Here is a 14,078-nt window from a genome sequence, read left to right as displayed (position 1 = left end):
CCGGCAAACTGAACACCATCCTTGTAGCGCTAGTCCTAAGGAGGTACAGTTGGAATGTATGCATACTCTTCTACAACTACTGTTTTTTAAACGTTCTTTTTTATTTTTCATTTAGAGTTCTGCTTTTACATTTAGTCTTTAGGTCCCAATAGCTGCTTTTCACAAATATGTTATGGTCTTCTTAGTAAGTCATTAGTGACCAAACCAAATTGGACATTGGCACTCCTCCCAGTCATCCATTTATGTCAGGAACTGTCAGACACAAAAATAAAATCTCACAACTTTCCATTAGTAAGAGAGGGTGAGGCAAAGAGGCCAAAATACCGGTTTCTGAAATTATTTTACATGGCTGAGTAATGGGTAATGTACCCACTAGTGATGTATGCAAGTTTGGCGAACTCCGTATTGCAAGTGCAGCAATATCTTTGGAACTCAAAAGTACACTTTATATTTGTACTTTAGTAGATAGGCTTTTATTTCTGTTGGCCTTATATAAATAATTACAACAAAACAGTATCATGATTATTCCCAGAGCTACTGTACAACCAATGTGATGTAAAGATTTGTGGGCTGCACTAACTTTAATCATCTAGTTCTACCAAGGAATATAGATTGAGGAAAGTTACGTTTTTCTGATATACTGCATTTACTGTACATGCGGATACAAAGCACTTAAGTGTTCTCAGAGGTGGGGCAGCACAAAGGCAAAACATTTTGCTGGCATGGGTCAATTTGGGATACAAGTCATTGAGTAGCATATACACATCCTTAAGCAGGTACTGTATATTACTGTCAGAGGGAATGTGTACATACAAAATACATGATGGTCTTGGCATGCTTGGCAAGGAATGTATTATATACATTTTTTCTACTTCTAAAACACATTCTTTTTATACTGCTGTCATGATTTATAAATCACGGACATCATTTAATCTGGTGCTATCTGCAATTAATACTCATAATATGCACTGTAACAGGACGGCAGTCCACTCTGTGGCAGCCCGCCCCCTAAACCTGTAACATCATGACATCACATGTAAGCGGGACTTATAGCTCTGGGAACTAGAGACCTGTATGGAGTCTCCTAAGGAAGCACTGTGAAGCTAAATAGGCTGCAGGGTGCCTGCCCGGAGATTCCCTTGGACGCTCAGGATGGTTCTGCAGTAAACACTACTGGCTGTAATTCCAGGCACCCTGAAAGCAATATGTAAGTGCTGTCGGCAGCAACTCTGTGACGACACAGCTCACACACCCCAAGTTCCAACACTCCTCGTAATACTAGATTTAATAGTTTTCACAGCCGGTGAAGATACAATTTGGGGCTCTAGTGTTCACGCTAGGCTGTTTTAGCAGGGAGCAATGCCCTGCCCGATTTTAAAGTGGCAAAATGTGCCCTGCCCTAATCACAGTGCCCTGACTAAACAGTCTGCCCGTTACCATCGACGCCCACGGATCACAGTGTCCTGCGGGTAGTAAAAGTTGCCGTTTCCGATCACTGCTGCGTTAACAAATGAAATGCACGTGGCATCTATTCACATTGAGGGGAGAGCCTGGGAAAAGCTTAGCACCTCCTAAAGTGCTGGGCACGCCCCCCAAGAATGCTGAATTGGGGACAGGTCATGAGGACATGCCCCTTCCTGGTCGTCCATGCCCCCTATTTCGGGAGCAAGCACGCCTTTGGTGCCTCTGTATATCCCCCATTCATGATGCTATGGTAATGGCTTGGCATTGCTCGGACGTTGAATATGGAGGGTTTGCACTTTTACTGTGAACACGTGTACTGGGCTAGGATGCAGCTACACGAGGAATGGAAACGTGATACTCTATGATACATATCTGCCTGAATACAAGCTGGAATCTACATATATAGTTATATACAGTCATGGGCAGGTAAACACAGATACTAGATGCAGTACTTTACCTCCATGGTTTAGCTGCGGATAAGAGCTGCATAATAGACACACAATAAGGATAAAAGGACTGTAAATAAGCCTAAACGTCATATTGTTATGCGATACAAAGGTTTTGTACTGCATAGAGAATTAGTATAGTGTATGATTGTATGACCATGAATATTGCTGGCAGAACAAGGTATTGTAGTACACTTTTGCTTACTAGAAAAAGATCACACAATGCATTTTTATTTCCTCCACCTCCTTTTTTAATAAATTTAAGAACACATTTACCCTGCCCACCCCCACCCCAAGCCTTTAGGCCTAGTTTTAAAAACCAAAATAAAAGAACAAAACCAAATAAGCAAATAAATGAAAACGGAATTTAAATTGGTCTGTCCAGAGGCTACGAATCATAATCCTCCTCCTCTTCGTAGCCAGCGGGCAACAACGGAGCTGGCATGGTGGGCAGAGCAGACGGTGCTGTGGGCATCACTGGTACAGAATGAAAGTGTTGGAAAGCGGGAGCTGAAGGAGGACTGGAAAAGAAAAGAGATGCAAGGTGAGAATATTTGAAATAAAATTGGGTTAAAGGTTACAAAGGCCATAGCCAAAGGAAACTGGATAGGATCCAGATCATTATTTTACACACCAGTATTTAATCCAAGCAGAGCTGTGCAAGCCTATATACTAACTAGAGACACATAATCCAGCTAGATTCTAACAGTGGCTCTCAAATATGTCCCTAGGTACTGGTACTACAAAATCCTTGTTTCCAGATCTAGGATGATGGTATGTAATGAAAGTCTCATTCTAAGAGCCACATGCAGAGAGTGGAGTGCTGCAATTTAAAGCCAATGCCTACTGAATTTATCCTCCCACCGACTCTTCTACTTCCAGAATCCAAGGCAGAGAGGGAGGGCTGCATATGTCACTTTCTTACTGAAGAGGTGATAATTAAATGAAGAAACAACCTCACTGCTTGTGTGTGTGTGCATGAAAGCACATGAGAAAGTATTGTATGCCTGTATGTTCTACCTTGGTCTTTTCTGTGGGAGAACATGTTTGCACATAACTGGCAGCTGAAGGTCAAGTAAATGGCAAAGAATAAAATGAAAACGGGCATTTTTTTTTTTTTTAAAGGTATAAACCTAAATACTGTTCTAAACCTACATATTTCATAAAAGACTTGCTTATCTCCCAATACTGCTTTTACACATATACAGTGGGAATACATACAACAGCGTCTGCCAGAATTCAGGCAACAGGGTGAGCGCTAGAAATCCCCTTGTGGGCTCGCCACGCTGCGGGCACGGTGGCTCGCTGCTCTCGCCACAGGCTATATTCTCCCTCTATAGGTGTCGTGGACACCCACATAGGAGAAATAGTCTGTGTCGTCGGTATTCCGGCAGCAGCATTTCACCGCCTGTCGGGATTCTAACCGCTTCCCATACAGTGTATTGCATCTGATGCATGAGCTCATTAAGAACAATGCAGACAAGGTGTTTTTATAAAAGAACCATTAAATCCCTATAGAATTATAGAATATATAATATAGAAATAGAATTATTTCCCTATAGATTGTAAGCTTGCGAGCAGGGCATTCCTACCTCTGTCTGTTTTTACCCAGTTTTGTTCTATTACTGTTGTTCTAATTGTAAAGCGCAACGGAATATGCTGCGCTATATAAGAAACTGTTAATAAATAAATAAATAAATAAATAAATCCTGAAACTGAATCTTCATGACGTTTACCATGGAGGCTGAATGGTTTATAGCAGGGGTGCTCAACATACGGCCCTCCAGCGGCTGTGGAACATCCCAACATGCCCTGTCACAATTTTGCTATTAGGGTACACTAAAACTGTGGCATGGCATGCTGGGATGCTATCCCAGACAGCCACATGTTCAATAACCCTGGAGTATAGCTCAATTCCAAATGAGATTACTAGCACAACCTCCCCACACTCCACTAGAGACAACTGAAGCACATGCCACATCCAGAGTACACTGTCCTGATAAGACACAGGAGAAATGGCAGATATCTGAGTAACCAACAGTATCGGCCCCACGCACTGTATGAATCTACCAATCCTCAGCAACTCTGGAACGGAGTGACTAAGGGGAGATGAAACAAGCCTTCTAAAGAGGAAAAGGTGGGGAAATTGCCCATAGCAACCAATCTTAGACTGTGCTAGATAAATAACTGCTAGACGTTAAGTGGTTGCTCTCTCTCCTCTTTAGAAGGATTTATATATCTCCCCCTATGGAAACAATTCTATTATGGGAGAAGTAGTGTGCATCTATGCGGTATATATGCTTGCCCTTACATTGCTTACTGCAATTAGCACTCTTATGACACTGCAAACAACGCATGCTTTAGGGCAGGGATGGGGAACCTTCGGACCTCCAGCTGTTGTTGAACTACACATCCCAGCATGCCCTGCAACAGTTTTAGCATGGCCAAATAGCAAAACTGTAGCAAGGCATTCTGGTATGTGCCAACAACAGCAGGAGGGCCAAAGGTTCCCACCCCTGCTTTAGGGGCTAAATCAGGGCAATTTAGGGAGCCGTTGCAGACATTCCAATGCCGTTACAGCAGCATATTGCAGTCATCCAGCCTAACTGACCTGTCCTGTAAATACACAAACAGAGATGTACTTCACTCATAACAGGGGCATTTGCTGCAGGAGTGAGAGCGCATGGTCACCATAGGAAATAATTGGCGTTTTTGATGTATATTATCATCAGGTATACACAGCATCTGATATGTATCCATTATAAATATAGGCTTTAGTAGCTCATTACATTTACATAACAAGTTATAAAGCAGCATCTGCATCTACAACGTCTGCATAAAATGCATCAAACATGCCAGTATGCCTTACATCCATACCTGCTGGAAACTGTATTTAGTTTTACATAATCCTAGAAAACTACAGATAATAAAGGCAGAGCTGCTCAACACACATCTCAATTAGCCATAACAGATTATGGACTGAAGCAGTACCTGTGAGAAAGCATGTAATGTAATTACTGGCTAATACAATGTAAGCGCTTCTCCCAGACATGATTATTTAAATCATCAAAACAAGGCTAATTGTGAGAGCTAAGGGAGAGCGTTGAGAACAGTATCAGCCGGTGTCTAAAATATTTTCAATTATGTACAAGACATTGCATATAGTTGGCTGTATCTGGTGAGCGGAAGATGAGTAGATCATGTGGGCCTTATACAGAGTTGTATACAATTTGCATCTACAGTACTGTAAGTGCAAGTGATAATTGCAGGCAGAAATAATGTGCATTTTCCTACAGAGTTGGTCACAAACATGAGATGCCACCAACTCTGCGTAGGAGCAAATGCGCCATCACCGCCCTGCAAATAACAGGAGCAGATGCACCAGGAATATAAAATGGGAAATGCAGCTTCACTCCGAGAATACAAAAGGCAAAACCACAGTATACAATTCATATACATTACAGAAAGTGTAGATAGAATACATGAAGCATATTATAAGCAAGCCGAATATAACACAAAAACTAAACTTACCTTTGTTGTTTTAAAATCCAAACTAGTAAACGATACTGCAGCTTTCCCCTTCCCAAACAGATTAGGATTATGTTTTACGGTCAAAAAACAAGTGTTATGGACTACCTGACCTTATAATTACATTGCTGTAGTAGCTGTAAAATATTTGCATAATTGGGTGTCAGTGATTCAGATGTGGCCAATGGCCATCATCGGGGTATATTTACAAAGATTCGTGTTTTTGCCGTTTTGAAGGGTGTTTGAACTCGAATGGTATCGGGTGCATTTTACTGCAACTTTTTGAATCCTGATACGATCACTCACTAAGCTGCCGACTTTTCCCAATTCGTATTTTCCGATGTCGATGTGATTCGTAATGTTAGGCAGTGTTTTACGGGAGTGATGAGTTAAACACTGCCTGACAAAACACAAGGAATCCCGGCCGGATCTGTGAGATCCGTGCAGGGCTTCATTGTGTACCTTAAAAAGGTGTTTTAAGTAGTAAAAAATCCGTAAAAAATTGCGTGGGGTCCCCCCTCCTAAGCACAACCAGCCTCTGGCTCTTTGAGCCGGTCCTGGTTGACAAAATATGGAGAAAAAAATGACAGGGGTTCCCCCCATATTTCATCAACCAGCACCGGGCTCTGCGCCTGGTCCCAAAAATAAGGGGGACAAAAAGCGTAGGGGTCCCCCGTATTTTTGAAACCAGCACCGGGCTCCACTAGCCAGGTACATAATGCCACAGCCGGGATACACTTTTATACTGGTCCCTGCAGCCCTGGCATTACATACCCAACTAGTCACCCCTGGCCGGGGTACCCTGGAGGAGTGGGAACCCCTTAAATCAAGGGGTCCTCCCCCTCCAGCCACCCAAGGGCCATGGGTGAAGCCCGAGGCTGTCCCCCCCATCCAAGGGCGGCGGATGGGGGGCTGATAGCCATGTGTAAAAAATGTGAATATTGTTTTTAGTCGCAGTACTACAAGTCCCAGCAAGCCTCCCCCACAAGCTGGTACTTGGAGAACCACAAGTACCAGCATGCGGTTGAAAACCTGGCCCGCTGGTACCTGTAGTACTACTACTAATAAAATACCCCCCAAAAAAACAGGACACACACACCGTGAAAGTATAAGTTTATTACAAAACAAAATAACGGAAACCCGACCACGCACTGGAAGGGGTCCCATGTTTACACATGGGACCCCTTTCCCCGACTGCCAGGACCCCCCCTGACTCCTGTCAAAGAGGGTCCCTTCAGCCAATCAGGGAGCGCCACGTCGTGGCACTCTCCTGATTGGCTGTGCTCCTGTAGTGTCTGTGAGGCAGCACACGGCACAGATACAATGTAGCGCCTATGCGCTCCATTGTAGCCAATGGTGGGAACTTTGCGGTCAGCGGTTGACCGAAAGTAACCTCACCGCTGACCGCAAAGCTCTTTGACAGGAGTCAGGGGGGGTCCTGGCAGTCGGGGAAAGGGGTCCCATGTGTAAACATGGGACCCCTTTCAGTGCGTGGTCGGGTTTCCATTTTTTTGTTTTGCCAAGTACGTGGATTATACTTTGGACACAATCTACACTGGATTATGTGAGTATAATTTTTTTCACAGGTCCCCCAAGAATTCTACATGGAGAAGAGGACCGAGCCTCGTGGGAACATAGGTAAGTATGTATGTATGTATGTATGTATGTATGTATGTATGGAGGTGTGCATGTATGTAATAAACTTATACTTTCACGGTGTGTGTGTCCTGTTTTTTTGGGGGTATTTTTTTTAGTAGTAGTACTACTACAGGTACCAGCGGCCCAGGTTTTCAACCGCATGCTGGTACTTGTGGTTCTCCAAGTACCAGCTTGCGGGGGAGGCTTGCTGGGACTTGTAGTACTGCTACAAAAAACAATATTCACATTTTTTACACATGGCTATCAGCCCCCCATCCGCCGCCCTTGGATGGGGGGGGGGGGGACAGCCTCGGGCTTCACCCCTGGCCCTTGGGTGGCTGGAGAGGGGGGGACCCCTTGATTTAAGGGGTTCCCACTCCTCCAGGGTACCCCGGCCAGGGGTGACTAGTTGGGTATGTAATGCCAGGGCCGCAGGGACCAGTATAAGTGTCCCCCGGCTGCGGCATTATGTACCTGGCTAGTGGAGCCCGGTGCTGGTTTCAAAAATACGGGGGACCCCTACGCTTTTTGTCCCCCGTATTTTTGGAACCAGGACCAGGCGCAGAGCCCGGTGCTGGTTGATGAAATATGGGGGAACCCCTGTCATTTTTTCCCCCATATTTTGACAACCAGGACCGGCTCATAGAGCCCGAGGCTGGTTATGCTTAGGAGGGGGACCCCACGCAATTTTTTTTAATGTTTTAACACTAAACAGACCCTTTCATGGTTATCCAAACTCGACTGGAAAAAGCAGGTCTATTTTTTTGCTGCTTTTTTTAACGAATCGAAAAAAAACAGACCCGCACTTGAGCACTCAGAGACTAACACCCAAATACGAATGAATAGTGAATGCCCGTATTGTATGAAATAACAGCAGTGTTTGACCGATGGTCTATTCATTCGTATTTCTGAACTTTGATAATCAAACCATTACGAATAGTCCAAACACTGCCCAGATTGGTGCTTAGCGAATTCCCGGATTGGGACTTAGAAAAAAAAAACACAAATCGGACAAACTCGAATTCTTAGTAAATTTTGGCCATCGTCTTCAATTGGCAATTGCACCATGGAAGTGTTTCTGTAGTTTGGCCGTATTTACATGGCCCCCCTCCAACTCCCATCAAGGTGCGATTTCAGCAGGGTACAAAAATTCAAAAAAAATTCAGCAAGTACAAAATTCAGCAAGCTGATAGGGCAAAAGACACGTGTTACGACAAGACATGTAAGCACAATAAAATAAAAAAAATAAAAAATAAAAAAAACTGAGCAAGTTGCGGACAAGGGGGAAAAAAAATTAAATAAAAAGAGAGCAGCAACTTGCGTTCATATCCAACTCAGCAGCCATAGCAAAAGATTGAAGACATGGAATATAAAATGGAGGTATTCACAATAGTTCAATAGCAGTGAATGTTTGCTAACATAGTACATAACCATTTTGCTGTGGGTAAAAGTCACTTAAATTGCTCCACAGCATGCAGCTATAAAAGCCAGGATATTGAAGACAGTGCTACTCCTTACATGGAGGGGTGTGATTTGAAGAGTCGACATTCAGAATGTCGACGACCAATATATAAACATAGAAAAATGTTAACATGTAAAATTTTAATGTTTTAACCACGTCAACACCAAAATGTTAACATACTGGGTTTTTTGCTTGTTTTAGACTACCCACTAACACTAAAAATAAGCAAAAAAAAACTAGAAAAGGTGACGCCGAAATTAGGAATATATTGTCAATTTAACCATGTCGACATCATTGAATGTTGACCCAAAGTCCATGTCAACGTACTGACCGGATGCCTACAAAGAGTACCGCACATGTGAGCTGGGGATTAATGCTGTATTGACTCCTGCAGCCTGTCACAGTATGGAAGGGTCTGCTTGATTAGCCTATCAGTGACCCCAAGCTTGGGCTGCACGCTTCCAACTCACTATGCTGCACTGTCCATTGGCGAGTTCAGCGGTTAAGAGCAACACACACAAATAGAGCACATCGTCATAATGGAGATCCACACTTCTCTTTGGTAGGCATTGCTGGATTAAGGTCCACAAGGGCCTGGGGCTGACAATGAGCAAGGCCCTATTAAGAAAAGCAGAGGAGCTGTGACCGAGGCTGTGTGGGTGGCGACAGTGCCATGTGGGCATGTACACTATCCATCAGCCCTTGCGTCTCCCTAAATATGTAAAAATAGCTGTAATAGCTTCATTTTATGAGGAAAATAGATATACAATTTTAAAACTTGCCAGCTGTTCTTCATTCTGCTGTCAAGATGATGGGCCTATTTTAGGTAGCGGCCTAGAGCTGTAGTCCCATCCACCCCATTAATCTAGCATGCCTCCGGTCAGTTCTCACTAGCTTCTGTGTTTCCTGTACCAATTCCGGGACAATTGGCCAATTTACTCCCAATTTTATTTTTTAAGGAATCAGACTAAAGCACAGTGTCTTCTCCAAAGTGGATGTTCAATACTTCGAGAACACGAATCCCAGGGATAATTTTGCTAATGCTGCATTTGTGACACATTTTCAAGGGCTGGGTGTGTGTTGCATTGCTGAATAGAAATGTTGAAGTGCTGTCTTTACACCCAGTATATACAGTGAGGGAACTGCACATAAATGAACGCTGCAACGCCAAGGCAAGATGATTACAATACACTTCAGTATTATGATATAGTACTGATCAGAGTCTGCAGTCACCATGGGGGTCATTCCGAATTGATCGCTAGCTGCCGTTGTTCCAGCGCAGCGATCAGGCTAAAAATCGGCATTTCTGCGCATGCGTATGGGGCGCAGTGCGCACGTGCGACGTACTTTCACAAAAAACTATGCAGTTTCACACAAGGCCGAGCGACTCTTTTCAGTCGCTCTGTTGATCGGTGGGTGATTGACAGGAATGGGGCGTTTCTGGGAGGTAACTGACCGTTTTCCGGGAGTGTGCTAAAAAACGCAGCAACTCCCTGGTGAATATTATTCTGGAAATGATATGAGCGCCACATATTATTTATTCTATGTTTCTAATTTAACAGGTGGCTGCATAAGGGATTGCTTGGTCTGCTGATTTTTATTTGGATAGTAAAAGAGTTTCCGTTTTTTCAGATACAATTGTGCAAGGATTTCTTAAAACAGGACTATAGGGGTTATCAGAGATGAACGCAGATCGCTGCATATGCAGCCAGATCTGCGTGCATATCCTCACATGCTGCGGGCCTCCCAGCACAGGGCAAGGCCATCCAGTATTTGTGAGGCCACCTCTAGATGCGTCCGCAATTAGATTGCGGACACAACGGAACAACCCCGACAGCGCAGCCAGGCGGTCAAATGACATTTATTTTTTTATTCGGAGGGGCTAAGTGTGACATCACGCAGATCATAGGGTATTTAAACTCCGCTGGGAATCTTTTCCCCAGGCACCATCGGAAGTGAACGTGCCCGACGGACGGGCGAAACGAGTCTTCATCCACCGCAGCTGCACCACTGTTCCTTTGAACTCACGGGACGCAACCCCCCTGGCAGGACCAGACCTCTGGGTACCTCCGAGTACAGTGGTATCTATACTTTTCCATTGTAGCTATGCATGCGTCCTCCATTGAAGGGATTAATGTGATTGGGGATCTGCATTTTTTCATACTTTTGTGCAACAAAATTGTATGTTCTCTTGTTTCCCTGTGATACTTAATGCACATAATTATGCACTGATACAATAAGAATGATTTTCCCATAATAGGGATCCCTTTGCACTTCTCTCTCTCTCTCATGTGTATATATATATATATATATATATATATATATATATATATATATATATATATGTGGTGCAATACTGTTGGGATTTTTGATTAGGGTTCTGCACTCTTCTATTCATGGGCAGTAATATTGCGAGAGCTTCTTATTTCCCCCTTTTGACTCACATTTTGTGCAAAACATGCTCTGATTACATGAGAACAATTATCCTGTGTCTGGGGTTTCTTGCTTTCTCCTACGAATGTGTGGTGCAACACTACTAAAGAGTTTTTCTTTTCAAATACGGCGATACCATTATTTATATATTACTAGCTGGAGTACCCGGCGTTGCCCGGGATTTTAAGAATGTCTGTTTACAAAAATAAATGTAAATAAAAACACACAGTATAAATAACATTGTAGATAGCTGAATACCCGTGCTTTGCTACGGGATGAGGATGGTCAATTAGAATGTTAGTTGTTCGTTAATTTACGTTGGTTGGAGATCTAGTACATAGGCATATCTTGCTTCCCTGACACACTTTGTGTAGTGACCGGGCCCCTTTTTGATCCCCCAAGGGACCCTGCTCTTCGCACTATACAACTCTCAGTCTGTGGCTTCCTGCTGCCTCCATTCCCCTCCTCACATCATGTCAGTGCCCCTGTGAAATTATGGATTTTTTTTTTTTTTACAGTTTCTTATATAGTGCAGCACATTATGCATCTCCTGATATACTCTGTGCTGCTGGGGGACCATGCTACTTCCACTATATAACTGGCCCTGTCACATGTAGCCCTGTCATCACTGACATATCATGCATGTCCCGATATAGTCTGTGCTGCTGGCCCACCTCTAAGGGTGCTAGTGGTGTATTACCCCTACAGTGTTTGTTCCCAGAGTGTAAGTCATATGTGTATCAAGTTTGTTGTAAATTGGTCCAGGCATTCGAGAGTTATGATGTCTCCTGAAATACTCTGTGCTGCTGTCCCACCCCTAGGGGTGCTAGGGGTATCTAACGCCCACAGAGTTTGTTCCCAGATTGTAAGTCAGATGTGTACCAAGTTTGGTGTAAATTGCTCCAGGCCTTTCACAGTTATGCTGTCTGCTGACATACTCTCTGCTGCTGTCCCACCTCTAGGGGTGCTAGGGGTGTCTGACCCCCACAGTGTTTGTTTCCAGATTGAAAGTCATATGTGTACCAAGTTTGTTGTAAATTGCTGCAGGCATTACAGAGTTATGCTGTCTGCTGAAATACTCAGTGCTGCTGCCTCACCCCTAGGGGTGCCTTTCACCTAGTGTTTGTTTCCAGATTGTAAGGCATATGTGTACCAATTTGTAAGTACATTGCCCCAGCAATTCAGGAGTTATGCTGTCTCCTGATATACTCTCTGCTACTGTCTCCCCCACCCCTAGGGGTGCTAGGGATTTCTAATTGTTTTAGTTGCCTCTGTCGTGTTTTAATACGCTTGTATGTAAAATTTCACGATCTTCGCTTGTAAACTGTGGATTTGTATAGAAAGACAGAAGGACAAATTTTTGCTTTTATATAGTAGATATTTGTCATTATTTACACATTGGGATAGTATACAGTATAATCTGTCTGTATTTAAACTGTGCAATTTTGGATGATTGACAATTTCATTGAGTGCACAAACCTGAGTGTGCACAAAACACCCTAATTATCCATGGGCACTCTGTTAACACACACTCATTTTTATGTTAACTCTTAATACACATTCATTATTTAAGGGAATTAGCATAATCATATCTGGTGCTACTTCCCTTTCGTGGACTCTCACCAGTGATCCGGAGGTGTAATATCGGTGTCTGGGACACAACATTCCAATACCACCTCTTTTTAACACTGGCAGCAGACCCACCTTTTGTTTCTTCCAACTATTCATCGTATACCTTCTCCTATAAGGTGATCTCTCATCAGTGATCCAGGAGTGCCTGCATCAACAATAATCTACTATCATACCACACTGTAGATGTCCAATACCGTACGATCTTGGAAGCTAAGCAGTGTTGGACTTGGTTAGTACTTTGATGGGAGACCACCTGGGAATACCGGAGTTTAGTACAGTAACCATCAGGTCCATGACTCCATGCATAACATTGACAACACAATCATCACTAGTCTCTCCTTTCGATATTATATATTGCACATTACTATCACGGTATTAGTTTTATTCAGCAGATATCGTTATCCCATTAAGTTATAACACACAATCAATGCTAGATAGCACATGTGGCACCCCCGTGAGCTCACATTCACTGACCAATAGGTCTTTATTGCATTTATTAATCTGTAGGTTCAAGCAGCCTTGGTCCTAATATTTCAATATATGAACATTTTCTAGTTATTGCACACGACCAAAAAAAAAAAACGCAGACTGGTACGTCTTAAACATCAAATGCTATCTGTCACTTTTTTTCTGGGCACATTTAGTCTGATTTAAATCTGTCAAAACGGTTTTCCCAGGTGTTAACTGACCCATTTGGGTCTTATTAATACAGATGTATCTGTACTGGTCAGGGTGAAACCAATGTAGTACTATCTGTGTCTACAGCCTTTCAATCTACGACTTATTATGATTGACCAGAACATACTTACATTTTTAATCTCTAGGTTACTTTTTCTCAGTTTCTGAATTAAGTGTTGTCTGTTGGGTACCAATCTATTTTAAAGGAACTTAACAATAAAGGTTATGTTTTATTCTATTTCTCTTAAACTCATCATGGTATTTACCTTTTAGAATAAGAGAGTGCCCACACAAGAGTCTTCTCTCTCTCCCTTTGTACAAACGTATATTTTCCAAACAAAGCCTGTAATATGAGACTTAAGAGCTGTTTGGTTAGTAGTTTATCTCTCTCACCAAGCTTTGATAAATATCCCCTTTGATATTAAGTCACATTGTGATACTGAGTATCCCGAGGTTGGCATATGGAGCATATGGGGAGGTATGACGACATTACTCCAGCCTCCTTATTAATGTCATATACACCTATCCATGAGGATACCATTATTTCTAAATATACATGCCTTCCAATGTCTTATGAACATTAAGAATACTATAGGTTAAGTCACAGCAAACCTCTTTTTAATGGCTCATCTATATTTGAACAATAATATTTAACTTTTTGCTAAATATTAATATCCTGTTAACTGTGGATATATATATATATTTTATTCCAATAAAAGTTACGTTTTATACGACTCAATTATACCAAGAATGGAGAAACAAGGAGCTGCTGCCTAAAGCTAGGTACACACTGTCTG

At 42.7% G+C, this 14,078-nt stretch overlaps 1 protein-coding gene and 1 pseudogene across 1 annotated transcript in view; one reads left to right on the top strand and one right to left on the bottom strand.

The window, feature by feature from the left end:
* Nucleotides 1-2,139: 2,139 nt before the first annotated feature.
* DRAP1 (DR1 associated protein 1) overlaps nt 2,140-14,078 on the bottom strand; it is a 174,240-nt gene continuing 162,301 nt past the window's right edge. The window contains exon 7 of the mRNA XM_063945124.1: nt 2,140-2,431. Within this exon, the coding sequence (XP_063801194.1) occupies nt 2,299-2,431 (133 nt within the window). The 3' untranslated portion in view covers nt 2,140-2,298. The remainder of the gene's footprint in view (nt 2,432-14,078) is intronic.
* LOC134971468 (5S ribosomal RNA) lies at nt 12,763-12,882 on the top strand (annotated as a pseudogene).

Source organism: Pseudophryne corroboree, chromosome 11 (assembly GCF_028390025.1).
Source record: "Pseudophryne corroboree isolate aPseCor3 chromosome 11, aPseCor3.hap2, whole genome shotgun sequence".
NCBI lineage: Eukaryota > Metazoa > Chordata > Amphibia > Anura > Myobatrachidae > Pseudophryne > Pseudophryne corroboree.
The sequence above is the reverse complement of the archived record's forward strand: the minus strand, read 5'-3'. Positions and strand labels throughout refer to the sequence as shown.